This window comes from Oryzias latipes, chromosome 2 (genome assembly GCF_053564925.1).
Source record: "Oryzias latipes strain Hd-rR chromosome 2, Olatipes_Hd-rR_3.1".
Classification (NCBI taxonomy): Eukaryota; Metazoa; Chordata; class Actinopteri; order Beloniformes; family Adrianichthyidae; genus Oryzias; species Oryzias latipes.
Genome location: NC_136238.1, coordinates 51,484,293 through 51,508,419, shown reverse-complemented (window position 1 = coordinate 51,508,419; position 24,127 = coordinate 51,484,293). Strand labels below are relative to the sequence as shown.

General features: G+C 49.1%; 2 protein-coding genes across 4 annotated transcripts; one reads left to right on the top strand and one right to left on the bottom strand.

The window, feature by feature from the left end:
• Positions 1 to 195: 195 nt before the first annotated feature.
• On the bottom strand, positions 196 to 16,725 carry LOC101169340 (uncharacterized). The gene is made up of 4 exons (XM_023963901.2): positions 16,491 to 16,725; positions 15,968 to 16,153; positions 15,710 to 15,904; positions 196 to 1,411 (listed from the first exon to the last, which is right to left on the bottom strand). The coding sequence occupies exons 1-4, from the start codon at positions 16,510 to 16,512 to the stop codon at positions 465 to 467; spliced, it is 1,350 nt and encodes a 449-aa protein (XP_023819669.1). The 5' UTR covers positions 16,513 to 16,725; the 3' UTR covers positions 196 to 464.
• A 1,190-nt stretch (positions 16,726 to 17,915) lies between these two features.
• Positions 17,916 to 23,642, top strand: gyg2 (glycogenin 2). 3 transcript variants are annotated; one of them, XM_011494476.4, is made up of 9 exons: positions 17,916 to 18,050; positions 19,085 to 19,223; positions 19,297 to 19,462; positions 21,543 to 21,717; positions 22,191 to 22,317; positions 22,420 to 22,591; positions 22,765 to 22,875; positions 22,982 to 23,089; positions 23,154 to 23,642. In XM_011494476.4, exons 1-9 carry the CDS (start codon positions 18,044 to 18,046, stop codon positions 23,274 to 23,276), a joined length of 1,128 nt encoding a protein of 375 aa, XP_011492778.1. In that variant the 5' UTR covers positions 17,916 to 18,043; the 3' UTR covers positions 23,277 to 23,642. The 3 variants fall into 3 exon arrangements, with proteins under 3 accessions (XP_011492778.1, XP_011492779.1, XP_011492781.1); XM_011494477.4 differs by having other exon boundaries at positions 23,157 to 23,488; XM_011494479.4 differs by lacking the exon at positions 23,154 to 23,642 and having other exon boundaries at positions 22,947 to 23,063.
• Positions 23,643 to 24,127: the final 485 nt, after the last annotated feature.

Here is a 24,127-nt window from a genome sequence, read left to right as displayed (position 1 = left end):
ATCATGGTAGGGAGAACACCTCAATGGAAGGGGGGGGGGGGGTTATAGGACAGCACAAGGGTTGAATGTGGAACCACACTTGAAGATTTGTTCTAAAGAAATGAAGGTGTAGGGTCGGTTTTTCACAATAAAAGCACTGACAGAGATGCTTAGAATGGATCTCCGTCCCAAAGGGATGCAGAACTTAACAAAGAGTTGAATGACAAAAACACAAAATGTTGCTTTATTAGCAGAAAACTAAAGTCAGGTATGAAACAAGTTGGACTGAAACAGGACAAATCTGTGAGTTTGCATCCATGAAAGTCTTTAGACGGCTGGAGGGGGTCTAAACGAAGCTTGTTTGTAGTCATTCTAGCTTCAAAGAAGGACCCTGAGACCTGAGACACACATGTGGTTCCAGGATCCAGTCTGAGACAAACCTGTGGTTCCAGGATCCAGAGTTCCAGCCAGAAGGCCGCTCTTTGCTACCTGAAGGGCGCCCCGCCCTGGTGAGTCCTCTTGTGAGACAACAAATGACAACTTCGTCTGAACCTTTTGCCGCACGTCTCACAGGAGTACGGTCGCTCGCCCGCGTGCGTCCCGGCGCGGCACGACACGTCCCTGCTGCAGCGGAACCGTATGCTGCAGGTTTGGCAGGTGTGCGGCTTTTGGCCGGTGTGAACTCTGCGGCAGTGGTCCAAGTCCCGGTTCTGACATGAAGTCTTCCTGCAGGTATCGCAGGAGTGCGGACTCATATCCAGGTGCATCCTCATGTGGGACAACAAATCCTTCCTCCAACGAAAGCCTTTTGCACAGGTGTCACAGGACTGAGGCCGCCCCTCTGTGGGGCTGGTCCCCTGTCCGCTCTGGTCACGGGACGCGCAGGAGTCCTGGCGGGTGTGAACCCTCATGTGCTTCTTCAGGTGGTAACTCTGGCCAAAGGTTTTCTGGCAGAAGCGGCAGGCGTGAGGCCTCTCCCCCGTGTGCGACCGGGCGTGGCGCAGCAGGCCGTACCGCTGGCTGAACCCCTTTCCACAGGCGTCACAGGAAAAGGGCTTCTCGCCCGTGTGGATCCTGCTATGGATCAACAAGCTGCTCTTCTGGTTGAAGCTCTTTCCACAGGCGTCACAGGTAAAGGGCCTCTCACCTGTGTGGATCCTCACGTGTGCTGTCAGAGAGCTGTGTTGGGTGAAACTCTTCCCACATTCTTTGCACCAGTGCGGCTTCCGGGCAGGTCTTCTACCAGAGGCTCTTTGGTTGGTGTGGTCGCTGACACCTGTGTCCGTAGAACGGGCGTCTGACAGGATCCGCCTCCTGTTAGGGGGTGGATCCTCAGGCTGATCCTGGCTAACGTCTGGAAGCAGAGGTCCAGGGGCTGGTTTGGCGTTACCAAAGGGATCTACCTCACAGGATTGAGGGGGCTGTGGGAAATCTGAAACAAAAGAACAGAAACGACCGATTGATAGAACCTGAAGTACTACCGTTACTGCTTTATCCTCCTGGACTTTAGATCAATTCCTTTCAGAAAGACAAAGACGGACTGGAGGTCAGAACTACTTCAACCACTACTCATCAGTAGTCATAATACTTATCAGTAGTCATAGTACTCATCAGAAGTCATAGTACTCATCCATAGTCATAATACTCATCCGTAGTCATAATACTCATCAGAAGTCATAGTACTCATTGGATTTTTCATCTTCTCAGTGAGGAGTACTATCATTTAAAATCATTAATAGAACCTGGGAAGGAGGGCTTGGAACCTCTCCACTTGCAACAGTGGTATTTTCCTAAATGTAAGGTGACATTAATGACATTTGAGAAAGAATCATCAATATTTTCCATAAACAGAAGGACATCAGAAATACCAAAAGGGGGAATGTTCAGTTTTAAATGAATCCAATTCCTGATGTGAGTCCAGAACTCCCTAAAGAACAAATGTTCCAGCGTTTCCACATTGGAGTAACACAAAGTACAAGATTCCACATCAAATTTAAATCTGCTTTGAAGAAAATCAGAGACAGGATAATATTCATTTATTATTTTGAAATGAGTTTCTGTTATTTTGGGCAGAAATGGCCATTTAATGCTTGAACTGTTGGAATAAGAGAATGAAGTAAAAGAGGCTCCATTATGGACATGGTAAATTCTTTCTTTTAAACTGTTTTTCAACAGATTATTTACTTTGAGATCTCAGAATTTACATCATTTATCTGTAATTTGGTAATGAGATCATTGTTCTATGAGTGAAAACAGCGTTCTTTATTAAATGAATCAGAGCAGCAGGAAATGCTCGACTGACTTTTATAAACTCTCTAAGGCTGCAGGTTTGATGGTATTTATCTATGAAAGAAGAAAAAGTCAATAAATTACAGTTAAATCTAGAATGTTCCTGTCAAACCAATCCTGTTTGAATAGAGATTTCTACCAACTAATACTGTTCTGTTATTCCATAATGTTGATCCATGAGGTAAAATTGGGATTAAATATCATTTTCCAAAACTGAAGAACCTGTTTATGGAAGTTGGACAAAATGAATGGAATGACTTCAAAAGGAAGTCTATGCCTCCTAAATGTTTAAAGATGGATGTTGGAATATGAAACCACATGGAGTTATTATCAACCAGAAGAGCTTTAAAACTGAATTCTGAAAGTACCGACCATAGCGTCTAAATCCAGAGCATTGATGCCACCGTCATCATAACCTTTGACCAGTTGGGAACGTTTGATAGAATGTGTTCTGTTTTTCCAAATGAACTGAACAATAATAGAGTTAACTCTCTTAATGTCTGGAGGGGATATTAGGGATAAATAATCTTAGAGACGCCTTCTGCTTTGGTTCACAGATTTCTCCCAAAGATAGTTAAATCTCTTGTCAACCAGCGACTCAAACTTTTCTTTATATCAAACAATCGGTTTGTAATGTTGACTTCTTCCCTCCTTATTGTGTTTTTAGACAATAACACACCCAGATATTTCACTTCCTGAACAACCCTAATGGCTTCAATAGTTTGCTGCTGACACGAGTGAATGGGGAGAATTTGACAGTTTGAATCCTGATGGAAAATAACTGAATCCTGCTTAGAGCTTTAACAACCTCTGCATCGTTTTTTAGAAGTAAAGCAGTATCGTCTGCAAACTGACTCATTTTGTGTTGCTTTTCAAAAATAGAAATACCTTGAATATCATGACTGTGTTTAATGAGGATGGTTAATAACTGAGTAGCTAATATAAACAGTTTGGGGGAGACGGGGCGACCGTGTCAGATTCCCCTTTTAATGACAAATCGGGGAGTAATTCCTGGATTTAAGGAAACTGAACTATAAATATCATTATACAACATTTTAATAATATTACATAATTTATCACCAAATCCCAAAAATGTCAAAGGAATGCTCCAATGTGTCAGATGCTTTATAAAAATCTAGAAATAATATCAGACTATGGGGGTCAACAACAAATCTACCACCAACCTGATGTGATTCTGGATATTTCTTCCAGTAATAAATGCTGACTTCAATGCTAGTGAATAAACTTCCACCTTCAGAATGATAGGACTTGTATAAATTGGAGTAAAATGTGTGTATTTCTTTGTTAATCTCCCTTTGGTCTTCATAAACAAAATTATTCACTGATAGTTTGTTCATTTGCTTTTTTAATTGCCTTTGCTTTTCAAGATTAAAAAAATATGAGGTATTTTTTTCTCCCTCTTCAATCCAGCAGATCAGGATCTAACAAATCCACCTTTAGCCTTTTCAATATACAAAATGTCTAACTCACTTTGTAATTTATTTATTTCTAATAATTCCTCAGTCGACAAATCCATCTTTTTACATAAGTCATTAATATTTCTTAAAACATTTTGTTGTTTTAGACGTTTTAATCTTAAGGCACTTTTACTAACTTCAATTACAAGACTTCTAATTCTAAACTTAAACTGTTCCCATTCACTCACAGGTGACATGTCCAAAGCATCAACTTCTGTTATTAGTGTCTAACCTTGTTGCAGAAACAGGAATTGTTGAATTTCCACATTTGAATTAAATCAGTTACTGACCGATTCCATTGAAGGGATCAAGAACAACCAGTGGTCTGTTAAGGTGAAGCAGAAATGGAACATTGATCAATATTCTATAAATCTGATGGGATCCACCCCGGTCCACTGGGCAGCAGTGTTTTAGCTGCCAACATCAGAGACTCTGTCCAGACATCACCGGCCCCCATCATGCCCCCATCATGCCCCCACCAGCCCAGACCTCCTCCTCATCCGTGCAGACATCAGTCTGTGGAAGTGACTGACTGGATGTGGTATCACCCCCCCCATCATTCCCCAACAAACAACTGCTTCAATCGACAGTGCTTCCTTGCCACGACCTGCTGCCCCCCCAGTCTATCCCATTAAGACCATTATTACAGACAGGTCTTCCATGGGGGGCGTGCTGGGAGAAAAGCAAACACTAACTGGCTTCATTCACTAAAGGAAGCACCAAAACCTGAGGAAGTAGCTTCAACAACCACTCCCCCCCCCCTCTTTTAACATGGCACTTTTTAACGTTCGATCGTTGTCCAACAAAACATTTACCATAAATGATTTTATCCATGATTATAATATTGATGGACTCTTTTTAACTGAAACATGGCTGAGCACGGATGCATCTACTGTTCTCACAGAGGCCTCTCCACCCAATTTTAGCTTTGTTTTTTCAACCAGGGAGGGCAAAAAGGGTGGGGGTACTGCATCTATAATGTCCAACTCCTTTGCAGTAAAGCAGATTGCATTAGATGAGAACCCCAGCTTTGAACATCATGCCTTTGTTTTTAACAGCCCTCCAGTTTTCTGCATCACAGTATACAGACCACCCAAACCAAGCTCTGTTTTTATTGAGGACTTTTCTGAGTTTCTAGCATCTGTCCACACTTCCTTTAACATGATTTTAATCACAGGTGATTTTAACCTGCATACAGACGGGAAATTGGACTATTGCACCACTCAGTTCTTGGACTTGCTCTCCTCTCTTGATTTGAAACAACATGTCATGCAGCGACTCACCACAGGGGGCGCACTCTTGACCTCGTCATCAGTCATGGTTTACCTACCAGTGTGTCCACTGTTGTGGATCTGGCTGTATCTGACCATTACTGTGTGCTTCTTAACATCACTGGTTTTAGAAAGCAGGAGACCTCTGTGAGAACGGTAAAGAAATGCTACTTGACTCCTGAGGTGGTCGAAAAGTTTATTACATCTGTTCGCTCCTACTCTCCACCTGTCTTACCAGCCCCCTGTGATCTACTTGTTGAAAATTTTAACAGTAAATTAAAATCCAGTCTTGCTCCTCTAAAATCTAAAAAGATAAGCATCAAAGCCACGCCTCCTTGGAGAACTGAGGAAATTAAACAATTGAAGAGACGTTGCAGATCTGCCGAACGACTTTGGAGAAAACACAAACTTGAAATAAACTATCAATTATACCAGAACCAACTAAAACTATATAATCAAACCGTAAAACAGACCAGAAATTCATATTTTGCGAACATCATTTCTGTAAATAAAAATAACCCCAGAGTCCTCTTCACCACAATTGAGTCTTTAATCAACTCAGATCTGAGCAAAAACCCAATGCCAGCCTCCGCCTCATTGTGTGAGGACTTTGCAGACCACTTCAGGAGCAAGATTGATTCTGTCAGATCTAACATCATAAAAGGACAGAAAAGCCTTTTTATTGGCAATGATGGCTTGATGTTACCTGAGGAAGCACTGGACAGTTTTGACCTGGTTGAAGCTGCAACACTTGGTCGAGTTTTCTCCCAAGTTAATCCAACAACTTGTTTTTTAGACCCCATCCCTACATCACTTTTTAAAGTAAGAAAAACTTGTTTTTATTCAGCTGAATGAGTTTCTCTTACAAAACAACATTTTTGAGATAAACCAGTCTGGCTTTAGGACGAACCACAGCACAGAGACAGCCTTGTTAAAAATTGTTAATGATCTCAGGTGTGCCTTGGATTCAGGTCAGATCTCAGTTCTAGTTCTACTAGATCTAAGTGCAGCTTTTGATACTGTTGATCACCTGATCCTTGTAAACAGACTAAAAAGTCTTGGCCTTTCAGGGACTGTTCTCAAGTGGTTCGATTCTTATCTCATGGAGAGAAACTTTATGGTAAGCATGGACACACACTTTTCTAGGGTCCATGAAATTAATTGTGGTGTGCCTCAAGGTTCCATCCTTGGCCCCTTGCTTTTTAACATTTACATGCTTCCTCTGGGGAATGTCATCAGGAGCCACAACATCAGTTTTCATAGCTATGCTGATGATACCCAGCTGTACATAGTCAAGGAATTTTATATTTTTGTGGTCCTTATTTCTCCTAGGCTTTTATCTTATCTTTATTTCATTGAAGGTTTTCTTTCAGGTTTACTGTGTGAGGTTCCTTTGAATTTCAAAGGGACTTCCTGGAAATTGCATATGTAAAGAGGTTTTGATGCTGCAGTTCCGAACTCAACCCCCATCAGGGGAAAAGAAAGGGATTCTTTGATCTTCTGAGGCCATTTGGTTGTAGGTCTGACATGGGCCATAAATTAACTATCTCTGGGACTGTAGCTATGGGAACCGCTTCAGACATCTGCTCACGTGTGGGGAAGAAAGGTTTATTATCTACTGGCTGATAGGAAGTTCTGGTCCCCTGTGGGGGACCACCTGGGGAGCCATTTGGTTGCGGGACCATGTCAGTCTGTGAGGAGACCACCTGGACAGCAGACGCGGGAAACAGATGCTGACTCCAAGTATGGACTAAGGAAGTAGGCAGGCTCCCTGCCGGCCTATCCGAGCGGCCAGAGGCGGAGATACAGCAGCCATCTTGGTTCCGGAGGAGGAGACTCTGACCACCTGTTTGAAAGTCTGCACTAAAGAAACTTTCTTTTGTTCTCAACAGGCTTGCACGTTAAGCCGTTGGTAATTTTGGCGCTGTGTAAGATCTGAAACTTTGAGAACCCAGATGATCTGTTTTATTTTGTTTTACTCTGTTTTTAGAAATATTGTTAGGGAATAAATTTGTTAAACTTAATTTCTTCTTCTCGACTTTTTTGAACATGCAACAAGGAAAGTAATCTCAAAGCGACGGATTATTTCCTACAATAGCTATGTCTCCTGATGACACAAGACCAATAGAAGCACTTTTTAACTGTATTTTAGATGTCAAATTATGGATGGCAAATAATTTTCTGCAGCTCAACCAGGAGAAAACTGAAATTTTAGTTATCGGTCCTGAAGCCAAGAGAGAGAAACAGTTTCTGAAGCTGCAGCAACTTTAAGTCATTCAGAAACAGTCAGAAACCTGGGTGTTATCTTTGACTCTAAGCTAACTTTTATCCCACAAATTAAACAGGTGGTTAAAACTGGTTTTTATCATCTCAGAAATTTGGCTAGGCTCCGCCCACTACTCTCTCTTGCTAATATAGAGATGCTAATGCATGCTTTCATCATGAGTAAAGTTGATTACTGTAACGCCCTGCTTGCTGGTCTTCCAAAAACTAACATTAGGAACCTTCAGCTTCTCCAGAACTCTGCTGCACGAGTTCTCACAAAGACCAGGAGGCGGGCTCACATCACCCCAATTTTAAAATCCCTGCATTGGCTCCCCATATGCTTCAGGATTGAGTTTAAGATACTTTTAACAGTTTCTAAATGTCTTAACGGTCTTGCGCCTTCTGATTTATCAGATCTTTTAGTAAGATATGAACCCTCGCGGACCCTGAGATCCTCTGGCTCTGGTCTGTTAACCATTCCGACTGTAAAAACTAAAACCTATGGAGAAGCTGCGTTTCAGCACTATGGCCCCCGTTTATGGAACAGTCTCCAGGTGGAACTGAGAGGCGCAGAGAGCATTAATGCTTTTAAGAAAAGGCTCAAGACCCATCTCTTTAACCTGGCTTTTAGCTAATGCTTTACTGCTTTTATATATTTATTCAGTTACTTATTTATATGTACTTTTTATTTTATTTATTTATTTATCCATTTTATCTTGTTTTATGAATTTGAACTAGATTTTTAACGTGTTATTTTAATTTACCTTATTTGAATGTTTTATTGTTTTTATCAATATTTTTACTTTTTTATTCTAATTTTTTATTCATTTTTATTTCCGGTGCTTCCTCAGCTGGAACCCCTCCCTCTGGGTCGGCTGCTGTTCAGCCACTGCGGCTCTGGATGGGGACCTGCATCACTGCTTAGCTGTGGTGGAGCGGTCCCCCCCTGTGATGCTGCATTTGGCTGGGGGAGGTTCCAATTACCAGCGTTTCCAGCATCCTGTTTTTGTGCTCAGCCTATCTCTTATTGTCCTTTGCCATCACTTAGGGGGTGGGAGGTGTGAAAGGAGTGGGGGGCTAGGTACGGGGAGGGGGGCCCTATTTATTTATCTATTTATTTATTTTTTTAGTCGTCATGCTTGTTTTTATATTTTGTTGTGTTTTAATGTAAAGCACTTTGTGTTATATTTTTATATGAGAAGTGCTTTATAAATAAAGTTTGATTTGATTTGAATATATTTGACTAATGATGTAGCGGTCATGCTCAGCCACCGCTTCCCTTAGCCGCTTGTTGTCTCCTGAAGTACAGCCACTCAGATGTTCTAGAACTCCTTTATTCCTTTATAGCTTTGCATGTCGACCTCCTCCGTCAGGGCGGCGCGGCTTCCATGATTCTTTCAAACATGCTTTCATCCTGAAAGTTCTGCTCCCTTTCTGTTGCTTTTTAGGATGAGGAGCTTGACTGCCTTTTCTTTGGACCCGTCTCCATCCCCTGCAGCGACTTCAACAGCTTCAACAGCTCATGTCGTGAATCTGGGACTGGGAATAATAGTCGTGCTCGTCCTATTGCATTCCGGTTAGCTTACTTTAGATGGTCAAAAGGAAGAAAAAAGGACTTTACAGTAGTCTGAGACTCCTCCCACAAACTTTAAATAGAAAAAGCTTGCAGTGTTCTTGGTTGTAGAAGGCAAAAAAACTCACAAACAAGGACAGAAAAACACTTTTACACCGGAGCCCACAAACTACGTTGGCTCATTCCGCCATCTTGCCTCCCTCTAACATCCTGGTATTCTGGGATGTTCTGATTGGCTGGACAGTCCTGAACCAGGTCATCAGGCATGAGTAGGACTTGGACATGTGGGAATCACCAGTTCCCCACCCCAGAGATCTGGTCCATCGTGTCTGAGGATCCCAGGAACCTTCACTGAGAACCTTCTAGACGTGTCTTTTAGACCAAGTGACTCATGGGTCAACTATGGTTTGGAGAACTTTCTTTGTGGCCAAGTATGAAAGTGAATCATCGGTGTGACCTCTGACCTCTGACAGGACCTCTTAAGTTCGCGGTCTCTGATGGACGGGTACCACGTTGACCCGAGACTCAAAGGCTCCGCCTGAGCTTTGACCTACAAATACCCGTTCATGGAGGAGAAGCTTGAACATTTATCCAAGTCCAGGTTGGTCCAGATCCATCCCTGATGATCCTCTCCTCTGAAGCCAAACGTGGCTCAGAACAAAAGTCCTTCAGGATCTTCAGAGGATGCTGCTCAGACTCCGCCTCCAGGGACAAACTGAGATATGGGCCACCATCCTGTGAGGGTCCCTGGAGACCCGTCAGTGGGGGCTCTGGTTTGCAGACGGAGAACTGAGCGGTTCTGCTGCACATCAACCCAAAACATGGCATTTCTCACATTCTAGAGCCGAGTCTGGATCAGAACCGTCTTCTGGAACCATCTGAGAATGAGGCAGACAAAGGGACCATTGTTCTCTGGAAGCTCTTCCAGAGAAACCTAGAACATCCAGAGCGTGTCACCGTTCTGCAACGGCAGCATCTGTGTGTTCTGACCAAGGAACCTCATGTGGGAACAAGAACCACTGAGCCTCCAACCCGTGATGTACGCAGAACTCTGGAGAACACGGGACAAGAACCACGGAGCATCCAACCCGTGATGTACGCAGAACTCTGGAGAACACGGGACAAGAACCACTGAGCCTCCAACCCGTGATGTACGCAGAACTCTGGAGAACACGGGACAAGAACCACGGAGCATCCAACCCGTGATGTACGCAGAACTCTGGAGAAAACGGGACAAGAACCACTGAGCATCCAACCCGTTATGTACGCAGAACTCTGGAGAACACGGGACAAGAACCACTGAGCATCCAACCCGTGATGTACGCAGAACTCTGGAGAACACGGGACAAGAACCACGGAGCATCCAACCCGTGATGTACGCAGAACTCTGGAGAACACGGGACAAGAACCACGGAGCATCCAACCCGTGATGTACGCAGAACTCTGGAGAAAACGGGACAAGAACCACTGAGCATCCAACCCGTGATGTACGCAGAACTCTGGAGAACACGGGACAAAAACCACTGAGCATCCAACCCGTTATGTACGCAGAACTCTGGAGAACACGGGACAAGAACCACTGAGCATCCAACCCGTGATGTACGCAGAACTCTGGAGAACACGGGACAAGAACCACTGAGCCTCCAACCCGTGATGTACGCAGAACTCTGGAGAACACGGGACAAGAACCACTGAGCCTCCAACCCGTGATGTACGCAGAACTCTGGAGAACACGGGACAAGAACCACTGAGCATCCAACCCGTGATGTACGCAGAACTCTGGAGAACACGGGACAAGAACCACTGAGCCTCCAACCCGTGATGTACGCAGAACTCTGGAGAACACGGGACAAGAACCACTGAGCATCCAACCCGTTATGTACGCAGAACTCTGGAGAACACGGGACAAGAACCACTGAGCATCCAACCCGTGATGTACGCAGAACTCTGGAGAACACGGGACAAGAACCACGGAGCCTCCAACCCGTGATGTACGCAGAACTCTGGAGAACACGGGACAAGAACCACTGAGCCTCCAACCCGTGATGTACGCAGAACTCTGGAGAACACGGGACAAGAACCACGGAGCCTCCAACCCGTGATGTACGCAGAACTCTGGAGAACACGGGACAAGAACCACTGAGCCTCCAACCCGTGATGTACGCAGAACTCTGGAGAACACGGGACAAGAACCACGGAGCCTCCAACCCGTGATGTACGCAGAACTCTGGAGAACACGGGACAAGAACCACTGAGCCTCCAACCCGTGATGTACGCAGAACTCTGGAGAACACGGGACAAGAACCACTGAGCATCCAACCCGTGATGTACGCAGAACTCTGGAGAACACGGGACAAGAACCACGGAGCCTCCAACCCGTGATGTACGCAGAACTCTGGAGAACACGGGACAAGAACCACTGAGCATCCAACCCGTGATGTACGCAGAACTCTGGAGAACACGGGACAAGAACCACTGAGCCTCCAACCCGTGATGTACGCAGAACTCTGGAGAACACGGGACAAGAACCACTGAGCATCCAACCCGTGATGTACGCAGAACTCTGGAGAACACGGGACAAGAACCACGGAGCCTCCAACCCGTGATGTACGCAGAACTCTGGAGAACACGGGACAAGAACCACTGAGCCTCCAACCCGTGATGTACGCAGAACTCTGGAGAACACGGGACAAGAACCACTGAGCATCCAACTCGTGATGTACGCAGAACTCTGGAGAACACGGGACAAGAACCACTGAGCCTCCAACCCGTGATGTACGCAGAACTCTGGAGAACACGGGACAAGAACCACGGAGCATCCAACTCGTGATGTACGCAGAACTCTGGAGAACACGGGACAAGAACCACTGAGCCTCCAACCCGTGATGTACGCAGAACTCTGGAGAACACGGGACAAGAACCACGGAGCATCCAACCCGTGATGTACGCAGAACTCTGGAGAACACGGGACAAGAACCACGGAGCATCCAACTCGTGATGTACGCAGAACTCTGGAGAACACGGGACAAGAACCACTGAGCATCCAACCCGTGATGTACGCAGAACTCTGGAGAACACGGGACAAGAACCACTGAGCCTCCAACCCGTGATGTACGCAGAACTCTGGAGAACACGGGACAAGAACCACGGAGCATCCAACTCGTGATGTACGCAGAACTCTGGAGAACACGGGACAAGAACCACTGAGCATCCAACCCGTGATGTACGCAGAACTCTGGAGAACACGGGACAAGAACCACTGAGCCTCCAACCCGTGATGTACGCAGAACTCTGGAGAACACGGGACAAGAACCACTGAGCCTCCAACCCGTGATGTACGCAGAACTCTGGAGAACACGGGACAAGAACCACTGAGCCTCCAACCCGTGATGTACGCAGAACTCTGGAGAACACGGGACAAGAACCACTGAGCATCCAACCCGTGATGTACGCAGAACTCTGGAGAACACGGGACAAGAACCACTGAGCATCCAACCCGTGATGTACGCAGAACTCTGGAGAACACGGGACAAGAACCACGGAGCATCCAACCCGTGATGTACGCAGAACTCTGGAGAACACGGGACAAGAACCACTGAGCATCCAACCCGTGATGTACGCAGAACTCTGGAGAACACGGGACAAGAACCACGGAGCATCCAACCCGTGATGTACGCAGAACTCTGGAGAACACGGGACAAGAACCACTGAGCCTCCAACCCGTGATGTACGCAGAACTCTGGAGAACACGGGAAAAGAACCACTGAGCATCCAACCCGTGATGTACGCAGAACTCTGGAGAACACGGGACAAGAACCACTGAGCCTCCAACCCGTGATGTACGCAGAACTCTGGAGAACACGGGACAAGAACCACTGAGCCTCCAACCCGTGATGTACGCAGAACTCTGGAGAACACGGGACAAGAACCACTGAGCATCCAACCCGTGATGTACGCAGAACTCTGGAGAACACGGGACAAGAACCACTGAGCCTCCAACCCGTGATGTACGCAGAACTCTGGAGAACACGGGACAAGAACCACTGAGCATCCAACCCGTGATGTACGCAGAACTCTGGAGAACACGGGACAAGAACCACGGAGCCTCCAACCCGTGATGTACGCAGAACTCTGGAGAACACGGGACAAGAACCACGGAGCCTCCAACCCGTGATGTACGCAGAACTCTGGAGAACACGGGACAAGAACCACTGAGCCTCCAACCCGTGATGTACGCAGAACTCTGGAGAACACGGGACAAGAACCACTGAGCCTCCAACCCGTGATGTACGCAGAACTCTGGAGAACACGGGACAAGAACCACTGAGCATCCAACCCGTGATGTACGCAGAACTCTGGAGAACACGGGACAAGAACCACTGAGCCTCCAACCCGTGATGTACGCAGAACTCTGGAGAACACGGGACAAGAACCACTGAGCATCCAACCCGTGATGTACGCAGAACTCTGGAGAACACGGGACAAGAACCACTGAGCCTCCAACCCGTGATGTACGCAGAACTCTGGAGAACACGGGACAAGAACCACTGAGCATCCAACCCGTGATGTACGCAGAACTCTGGAGAACACGGGACAAGAACCACTGAGCCTCCAACCCGTGATGTACGCAGAACTCTGGAGAACACGGGACAAGAACCACTGAGCATCCAACCCGTGATGTACGCAGAACTCTGGAGAACACGGGACAAGAACCACTGAGCCTCCAACCCGTGATGTACGCAGAACTCTGGAGAACACGGGACAAGAACCACTGAGCATCCAACTCGTGATGTACGCAGAACTCTGGAGAACACGGGACAAGAACCACTGAGCCTCCAACCCGTGATGTACGCAGAACTCTGGAGAACACGGGACAAGAACCACGGAGCATCCAACTCGTGATGTACGCAGAACTCTGGAGAACACGGGACAAGAACCACTGAGCCTCCAACCCGTGATGTACGCAGAACTCTGGAGAACACGGGACAAGAACCACGGAGCATCCAACCCGTGATGTACGCAGAACTCTGGAGAACACGGGACAAGAACCACGGAGCATCCAACTCGTGATGTACGCAGAACTCTGGAGAACACGGGACAAGAACCACTGAGCCTCCAACCCGTGATGTACGCAGAACTCTGGAGAACACGGGACAAGAACCACGGAGCATCCAACTCGTGATGTACGCAGAACTCTGGAGAACACGGGACAAGAACCACTGAGCATCCAACCCGTGATGTACGCAGAACTCTGGAGAACACGGGACAAGAACCACTGAGCCTCCAACCCGTGATGTACGCAGAACTCTGGAGAACACGGGACAAAAACCACTGAGCATCCAACCCGTGATGTACGCAGAACTCTGGAGAACACGGGACAAGAACCACTGAGCATCCAACCCGTGATGTACGCAGAACTCTGGAGAACACGGGACAAGAACCACTGAGCCTCCAACCCGTGATGTACGCAGAACTCTGGAGAACACGGGACAAGAACCACTGAGCCTCCAACCCGTGATGTACGCAGAACTCTGGAGAACACGGGACAAGAACCACGGAGCCTCCAACCCGTGATGTACGCAGAACTCTGGAGAACACGGGACAAGAACCACTGAGCATCCAACCCGTGATGTACGCAGAACTCTGGAGAACACGGGACAAGAACCACTGAGCATCCAACCCGTGATGTACGCAGAACTCTGGAGAACACGGGACAAGAACCACGGAGCATCCAACCCGTGATGTACGCAGAACTCTGGAGAACACGGGACAAGAACCACTGAGCATCCAACCCGTGATGTACGCAGAACTCTGGAGAACACGGGACAAGAACCACGGAGCATCCAACCCGTGATGTACGCAGAACTCTGGAGAACACGGGACAAGAACCACTGAGCCTCCAACCCGTGATGTACGCAGAACTCTGGAGAACACGGGACAAGAACCACTGAGCATCCAACCCGTGATGTACGCAGAACTCTGGAGAACACGGGACAAGAACCACTGAGCATCCAACCCGTGATGTACGCAGAACTCTGGAGAACACGGGACAAGAACCACTGAGCCTCCAACCCGTGATGTACGCAGAACTCTGGAGAACACGGGACAAGAACCACGGAGCCTCCAACCCGTGATGTACGCAGAACTCTGGAGAACACGGGACAAGAACCACTGAGCATCCAACTCGTGATGTACGCAGAACTCTGGAGAACACGGGACAAGAACCACTGAGCATCCAACCCGTGATGTACGCAGAACTCTGGAGAACACGGGACAAGAACCACTGAGCATCCAACCCGTGATGTACGCAGAACTCTGGAGAACACGGGACAAGAACCACGGAGCCTCCAACCCGTGATGTACGCAGAACTCTGGAGAACACGGGACAAGAACCACTGAGCCTCCAACCCGTGATGTACGCAGAACTCTGGAGAACACGGGACAAGAACCACTGAGCCTCCAACCCGTGATGTACGCAGAACTCTGGAGAACACGGGACAAGAACCACTGAGCCTCCAACCCGTGATGTACGCAGAACTCTGGAGAACACGGGACAAGAACCACTGAGCATCCAACCCGTGATGTACGCAGAACTCTGGAGAACACGGGACAAGAACCACTGAGCATCCAACCCGTGATGTACGCAGAACTCTGGAGAACACGGGACAAGAACCACTGAGCATCCAACCCGTGATGTACGCAGAACTCTGGAGAACACGGGACAAGAACCACGGAGCCTCCAACCCGTGATGTACGCAGAACTCTGGAGAACACGGGAACCTCACCAGTGTCACAGGAACCTCCAGGTTCCAGATCTCTGACCCCCCCCCCCATGTTCTACGTTCCACACTTACCTATTCTGTGTAACTTTATGACCAGCTGTCTGTTCAAGTCCAGACCAAGTAGACCCGCCTCCTCTTTCAGCCCGCCACCATCAGGGCCCCCAGGGACCCATGGAGGTTCTGGTTCTTCCTCCTTGATCCAGTTGAGGGTTTTCTCACGTCCAGCATGAGGAGAAGCTCTCTGAAGCCCACCACTGGTCAGGAACTCTAGAAACCAAAGCACAGGTCCAAACCCGACCAACAGAACCTGGAAGTTCTAAACACGTCTACCTTCTGGGGGGTCGCGGGACTCCAGCAGGGGGGGCTCCATCTCTTCTTCTTTAACCTGCAGAACATCTGGTTCTTCTTTAATGGCCGGGATCTCCAGTTCCTCCTTGACGTCCAGGGGTTCCTCCTGGTTCCACAGCAGCGGTTCTGCAGGAGCTTCTTCCTCCTTGAAGACCCGATTGAGGTCCTCTGTGGGAATGAGGGAGAGTGGAGATCAGAGAAGATGGGGGGACGGCCAGAGCGGACCTCCTGGTACGACTTGGTACCGGCAGGTTCCAGGAGCTGATGACGGATCATGAGTGGGAGGTTCTGTTCAGGTCACCAGCTAAACCACTAGAACCACCTGTTTACCAGCCACTAACTACATGAGTTGAACTTCCAGTCGCGCGGGAACCGGAAGTTCTGAGCGTCCAGAACCTCCAAACATCCGTTAATGAGGCAGAGTGGAGCATCACACACGCACGATCTCTGAAGCTCCCGAAGCTGCGGGCTGACGTCATTCACCGGGGGAGGGCGGGGCTCGTACCTGTGGGAGCTCGCGCGGACATGTCGCCGCTCCACAAAGCCTCGGTCCGGACGGGTCCAGAACCAACAGAACCTGACCCGGAACTTTGCAGCGCGGGAAAACACGCAGCTGTTGCTTAGAGACCGACCGGAACCGACAGAACCCGGACCGTGTCCGAACTGCAGCCATCCACACTCAGCACGGACTTCGCCATTTTGAGGGAGTGTCCTAACCAATCACAGGCGGCAGAGCCCCTCCCACCTTCCCATGAGCCTTAGCGAGCAGAAGTTAGAATGAAGAACTAAAACAACAACAGGAAAACAGAGAAGAAGACAGGAAAAGAGGAAGAACAGAGGGATGAAGCGGGAAAACCTCAACGGAGAAAGAAGAAAACAAAGACGAGTTCAAACTCATTTATAGGGCAGAAAAAAACATTTTAAAATAGTTTTTATTATTTAAGGGTTGTTTTTCTACAGAACATTCCAATGTGGTCTTTTTCTACGTTCTTTTTGGGTCACAATGTTCTGGTGGGACGATGTGGGACGGAACCACATCAGGAAGTCTGTTACTGTCACATAATCAAATCAAACTTTATTTATAAAAATACTTTCACAGCACGAAGCGCTTTAACATGTAGAACAAAAACAGACAAAAAACACACTGTATTGTAACAACCCCCCCTTCCCACTCCCCTCTGGTAAAGCATTGACCTATGACCCCACACACCATGGAAACTGTGAGGAGAACGTCTACAGCAGACTGAGGCTGGGCTCTGCTGTCAGGAGACGGTTCTGGGAATCCAGCTAGTTCTAAGGAGACGGACCGGTTCACTGTGGAGGAACCTAGGGGGGTGATGACATCATCACTCAGAAACCATAGCAGCACAAGCCAGTTTGAATCCTCCGTACGTCCACCAGTCCATCCGTCCATGCTTCCTCTTAACTCCTTGGACAGGTCACAGGGTCACTCTGACCCAGGGCCACTTTAGACACCAGCTCACACATCAAGCATGCTTTTGGACTGTGGGAGGAAGTCTGAGGACACCCCCACATGCACGGGGGACACACAAGAAACTCCACACAGAAGGGATTTGAACCACAGCCTGCTCACAGTGTGACAGGAGTGCTAACCACTACACCACCGTGCTCATTGCCTGAAGGCCTGCGCTGTGGGGCAGCGGTGGACCGGGTCACCCCCTTTCTGATAGACCCGTCAGACCTGAAAAAGGTCAACCGATAGATGACCTTTGACCCTCTTCTCTTCACCATGCCTGCACGAGAGAGAGGACGACCACCGGCTGGACCGGAGGATTCAGTTCTGGATTGGGGTCTGCAAACACCCTCATGTCCTCTGTGCAGCTGTGGAGAGTCGGTGGACCAGCCCCCCCTCCAACAGCAGGGGGAGGAGCCGCTGGGAAGGTCGCACTCGGCCGACCCCCCTCCCACTGCCGGTTGAACGACCAGCCGGCCCCCGACACGCTGAGTTCCAGACCGCGGTCCAGCCTCTGCAGCGTCCTGTTCTCCTGACCCCCCAGCAGACTGAGCCCCCCAGCTCTGACCGGGAAGACCTCAGGAATGCCTGGTAGGTGATGTTGAAGCTCCTTACAGGTGGGAGGGGGCCTTCAGGTGCTCAGCCCGCCCCCTCACGGTTCTGACAGGCTGTGGTTTGAGTCCTCCTGCCTCTTCCTGAAGTCTCATGTTCAGGTGCAGCTGAAAAAGCTGGGAGATCAAAGCAAAGCTGGACTATGACGCCTGCTGTGAGGTGGGGGGAGGGGGGCTGAATGGATACCAACAATTGATCATTTCTGTCTAAAACATGGTTGAACCTGTGACACATCAGGCAGGGGGCGGGGCTCCAGCGGGTTAGGCCGTACCATTGCTAATCCATGGAAAGTACCATTTCTGGTGGAACATGTTTGCTGCACAGGATGTCTTATTTTGAAAGGAACTCCCAATGAACTGGAATGTTCCATCTTCTGTATTTGTGTGTTTCTGTTGATGGAGAACTCTGACGTTCAGTTTAGACGTTTTAGTTTCTGAAACGGTCTCAGTTCTTCCTGGGTTCTGGTCAGACGGGGTCCAAATGGATCTTTTGGTGATGAAGGTGGCCTGTACTTTGGTGATGAAGGATCACAGAGATGAAGAGGGAGGAGCTTGCTCTCCTCGCCACGCTGCGGCTGTTGGATCTGCTGATGGAGGTTCTGTTAGGAGGTTCTTGCAGGAAGGAGAACAGAACCGGATAGAAATGTATGCTGGGAAATGGGATGGTGCCACCAATGCAGACCCCTCCCCTTCTATGAGACGAAGGCTGAGGGTCCTTCTAGGGGTTAGAGACGAAAAACGCGCTAAAGACAAGAGGAGCTGAGAGTCATGAAAAACAGGAACCCGAGAACAGAACCTTGTGGAACTCCGTTTTGTTTCTTTGTCCTTTCAGTTGAAAATCATTGATCGTGGTTCCACTGAAACCTCTGCACGGCCATGTTCCACATGTTTCTGTAGAACTTCTTTAGCTGTCACCCCCCAAACTAACTCCAGCATAGTTCCCTGAGTCGGTGCTGACGCTGATGCACAGCTGTCGGTTCAAATCCAGAACGTCTTCTGCCCTTCCTGCTGCAGCCGACGAGGCGTTTGTGACTCTGGTCACCTCAGACTCCTACTGCCAGGGCGCCGAAGTTGTGGCTCGCAGTTTACGGCGCCACGGTACGACGCGGCCCGTCGTTGTCATGGTTACCCCAAACGTCTCTGAGCAGCGGAGGTGGGTCTGCCGCCGGAACTTCACCGATCCTCCGTCCGTCTGAAGAGTCCTGACAGGTCGTCTCCTCCTCCAGGTTCTCCCTGCACTCCGACTTTGACGAGGTTGTCCTGGTGGACCCCCTCCCCAGCCAGAACCCCTCCCCGTCTCCATGGAGATGTCCCGAGCTCAGCCTCACCAAGATCCAGTGCTGGACCCTGACTCAGTTCAGGAAATGTGTCTTCCTGGAAGCAGACACGCTGGTGAGTTCAACAATTTCAGACAGAAAGGTCTCTGCGGTTTGACCCGTGAAGAACCGCCAGGTTCAGATAACCGGAACCAGGACTAGTTTGACCCGTCCTGGCACGGTCGTGATGATAAGTTACAGAAACGGGTACATCCTCGTCTGTCTAGACTCTGGTGATTCATGTGAAAACAGAAAAAGAGGTGGAAAGTCTTTATCAAAAAACAGTTCATGACCCTTGTTCTATCCATGGCACTTTAACGTTGGGAGTGGGGTCATCTAGACCCACTAGACAGTGGGTCATCTAGACCCACTAGACAGGGCTCTGAACCTTTTTTCTTCAATGATTTGTGATCTTCACTGGTGTCCATGATTACATGAAATCTTTCCACCTTTGTCATGGTAGGGAGAACACCTCAATGAAAGGATCGGGTCATCTTGACCCTATAGGATAGCACAAGGGTTAAGAGTACTACGTCAGGTATCTGCAGTTTTTGTCGTCCCATTGTAGGAATGTTGTAGCTCTTCATCTGGTATCTCTATCTATCAGAGTACGGACACGAGGTCGCTGTCAGTGTCCGACAGCCAAAAACCCGATTGATCCATTTCCAGGAAAAACGTAATCAAAGAGACAGAAGACGCCACGACGGAAGACGATGCTAACGCGGTGCTAGGAGTCAGTTCAGAGGGCGTTGGATGACTGATGTCATTCAGCCTATCTGAAATGGGCGGGACAAACCAGACTGACTGCTGTTGGGACACGCCCACTAAAGCAGCTCTACATGTAGGGTTCTAGACACAGACGTGAAGTCCAGGGACCGGTTCTAAGGAGGAGGAGACTGCAGAGGGACTCAGACTGCAGAAAGCAGCCTCTCTGTTCCATCCAAACTGAAACACGCTGACATTTGTAATCTAAACGTTGGATTTGACAGTTTTAGAGAAACCTCAGAAAGAACAAAGGCTGGTCAGCTCAGACGGACCTGAAGTTCTGTGGGTCAAAGGCCTTTTTAACTCGGGCCTCCAGTTTATTTTAGTCCAAATACGTTTTATTTTTAGCTGCCAGCTCAAAGCAGCTCCCTGAACTGTGAGGCCAGCAAATGTCAGTCAGTGGAAAAGATTTCAGAGGATGCCGATGCGCTGATGGAGGCGCCGCCTTCACTGAACACTCGGCTGCTCATTCTCCACTCTATGGTCGTTCAGTCAGACTGTGAACCAGAACTCTGGGTTCTGGTTGGTCAGTCAGACTGTGAACCAGAACTCTGGGTTCTGGTTGGTCAGTCAGACTGTGAACCAACCAGAACTCTGGGTTCTGGTTGGTTCACAGTCTGACTGACCGTGTGCAGGATCGGAATCGGTTAGGGGAAAGAACCGACCGTTCTGTTTGGGTCCTACGGTGGCTGGAGTCTGAAACCGGACCGCCTCTTCTATAGGGGACTCTGTTTACAGACCATAGTGCAGACGGCAGGTCTCATGCTGGGAGGGGGGCCCTCAGGGGCCTCTGTTATGCAGCTCCATCACTGGTTACCCTTGTTCTATCCTAGTCAGTTTAACATTGGGAGTTGGGTCATCTAGACCCACTAGACAGAGCTCTGAACCTTTTTTCTTCAATGATTTGTGATCTTCACTGGTGTCCATGGATTACATGAAATCTTTCCACCTTTATCCACCTTTGTCATGGTAGGGAGAACACCTCAATGGAAGGGGGGGGTCATCTAAGATAGCCCAAGGGTTAACAATGTTCTGATGCATTTGAACGGACCCTTGCTGAGTCCCTGAATGCATCACATGGCATTGGTCTGTTTTGTAGACAAACACGATAACTTGTGGGAACCGACACGGGTTTTCTACCATGATGGACGCAGTTGGTAACTTCCTTTCTAACCCTTCACAATAAAAGTGGGTTTTATTGCTGAAACTAAGACGACTAAGCTACGATGAAGGTCGCCATGAAAACACCCACTGAAGGTCAACAAAGGGCGGCCGACTCCCCTCAGGTCCACATGCTGACCCGTGAACCTGCTGGATCAGCACCACATGGTTCTGTGTCCTGCAGAAAACCAAGACCCCCCCCTCATGGTCTGACCCGCTGCTCCTCTCAGGTTCTGAGTAACGTGGACGAGCTTTTCCAGAGGGAGGAGCTATCGGCTGCTCCCGACCCCGCTTGGCCGGACTGCTTCAACTCCGGCGTGTTCGTCTTCACGCCGTCCCTCCACACCCACTCCAGGCTGCTGCAGCACGCCGAGCAGCACGCCGAGCAGCACGCCGGCGTGGACGGTTAGAGCAAAGGGCAGCACTTACACAAGACTGCTGTGTGTCTGTGTTAATGTATGTGCATGCACGTGTATGTGTGTGTGTGTTAATGTGTGTGCAGGTCTGGTCATTGTGTGTTAATGTGTGTGCATGCACGTGTATGTGTGTGTGTCTGTGTGTTAATGTGTGTGCAGGTCTGGTCATTGTGTGTTAATGTGTGTGCATGCACGCGTATGGGTGTGTGTGCATGCACGTGTATGTGTGTGAGGTCTATATGTTGTTTGTCTATATGTGTGCATGTGTGCATGCATGTTTGTGTTTGTGTGTGCAGTCCTGGACATTTTGTGTGTGTTTGTATGTATGTGTGTGCATGCATGTGTGTCTGTTTATATGCGTGTTTGTGTGTGCAGTCCTGGTCATTGTGTGTTTGTGTTTCCCTGTCATTGTGTGTGTGTGTGTGTGTTTCCCTGTCATTGTGTAACGGCGTCTCCTCTCAGGAGCAGACCAGGTTCTCCTGAACTCCTTCTTCTCCAGCTGGCCCCTGCAGAACCTCCACCACCGCCTGCCGTTCGTCTACAACCTGATCTCCAGCTGCTGCTACAGCTACCTGCCAGCCTTCACCCAGTGAGTCGCTCAGAACCTTGCTGCTATGGCCTCGGCTTCTAAAGGTTCTAAAGGTTCTGAATGAACAGATGAACAGCGGTTCAGACTCGTCAACTGCTGCAGGTTCGGCCACCATGCCAAGATAGTCCACTTCACAGGAGCCCTGAAGCCGTGGAGCCGGCAGAGGGAGGCCGCCCCCCCAGACCCCTTGGAGAGGTTCTGGTCCCTGTGGTGGAAGGAACATCTCAGCCGTTCTGCAGAGGGGCAGCCCGGCAGGAGAGCAGAGAACCAGCAGGTAGGAAGGAAGGACTTTCCTCCTGGTCCAGCAGCTTCAGGTGTGATGTGGAGCAGCAGGAGAACCCTAAGGACCTTTGGGGACCGTCCAAAGGCCCTTGGACGGTCCCAGTCCGAGGACCTAGTTCTGTAGAAGCTCCACTGGTTCTTCTCTTCTGCTTGGTTCTGTTGCAGATCCCGGAGCAGCGCGCTGAGGTTCCTGTCCAAGAACGCCTGGACACCTGCAGCTCTCTGCTGCCACACTTTACTGCCCCGCTCCAGAACCTGGACCCGGACCCCCAGTTGGTACGTTACCTGGTCTTCTGAGACGGACGTCCGGACCTTCTCCCGTCCTTCAGTCTAAGTCTGTGCTGCAGAGAACAGGTGAATAACAGAACCGTGTTGGTCCCAGACCCCCTCCACAGAGGCCCCCCAGCCACCAGAGGGGGCGGGATGCTCGGAGAGACCAGAGGATCCACCTCCAGCTGTGGAGGAAGCAGAAGATGGAGCTTCTCCGCCTGTAGGGAACCAGCAGCTTCTCTGAACGGAAAGCTTTTCTGAGACTGACGGAGTCTTCCTCCCAGCAGGGGGCAGCAGAGACGCAGGAGCTGCAGCACCGCAGGCGCTGGGAGGCCGGACAGGCCGACTACCTGGGCAGAGATGCCTTCCAGAACATCCAGAAGATGCTGGACCGCTTCCTGGACTAGAAGATCACGGATCGTCCCCAGATTCACCAACCGGTCCTGTTCTCCAGGCTGAAGCAGAGCAGACCAGACCAAACTAGACCAGATCAAACCAGACCAGACCAAACTAGACCGGATCAGACCAGACCAGATCAGACCAAACTGGACCACACCATAACAAACTAAACCAGATCAGACTAGACCAGAAAACACCACACCAAACTAGACCAGACCAGGCCGAACTAGACCAGAACAGAAAAAATTAGACCAGGCCAGACCAAACTAGACCAGATCAAACCAGACCAGATCAGACCGAACTGGACCACACCATAACAAACTGAACCAGATCAGACTAGACCAGAAAACACCACACCAAACTAGACCAGACCAGATCAGACCAAACTACACCAGACCAGAACAAACTAAACCAAACCCGTCTGATTGAGGTGCCTGGACCATAAAACACTGATAGCCCCTGAGGGGCAGCAGCCACAGCGCCCCCAGAGGCGGGTTTGGTTCCTACAGGTGGACGTCACGTCTTCTTCTGGCGTTTCCTGTTTGAAGAAGACACTCTGGAACCCCCCCTCCCCCACGCTGCCGTTCTGAGGTCCAGACCGTCACCCTCACTCCACATCTGCCCTGCATCAGCTGCACTCACACCCTGCTGTGGGGTAATTAAATGACTGAAGCATCAGCTGCTGTGTGTGTCTGTGTAAACTCAAGTACCTTTCAACCAATCAGAGTCCAGCAAAGACCAGCACAGAACCCTGAATGACAGCCAGGCCTGGTTAGAACCAGGGTCCTTGGATTCAGACCCTGAAAACGCCCTTTGACCTTCTGGAACTCTGTGACCGTGTGGGTCGGGTCTAAACTTT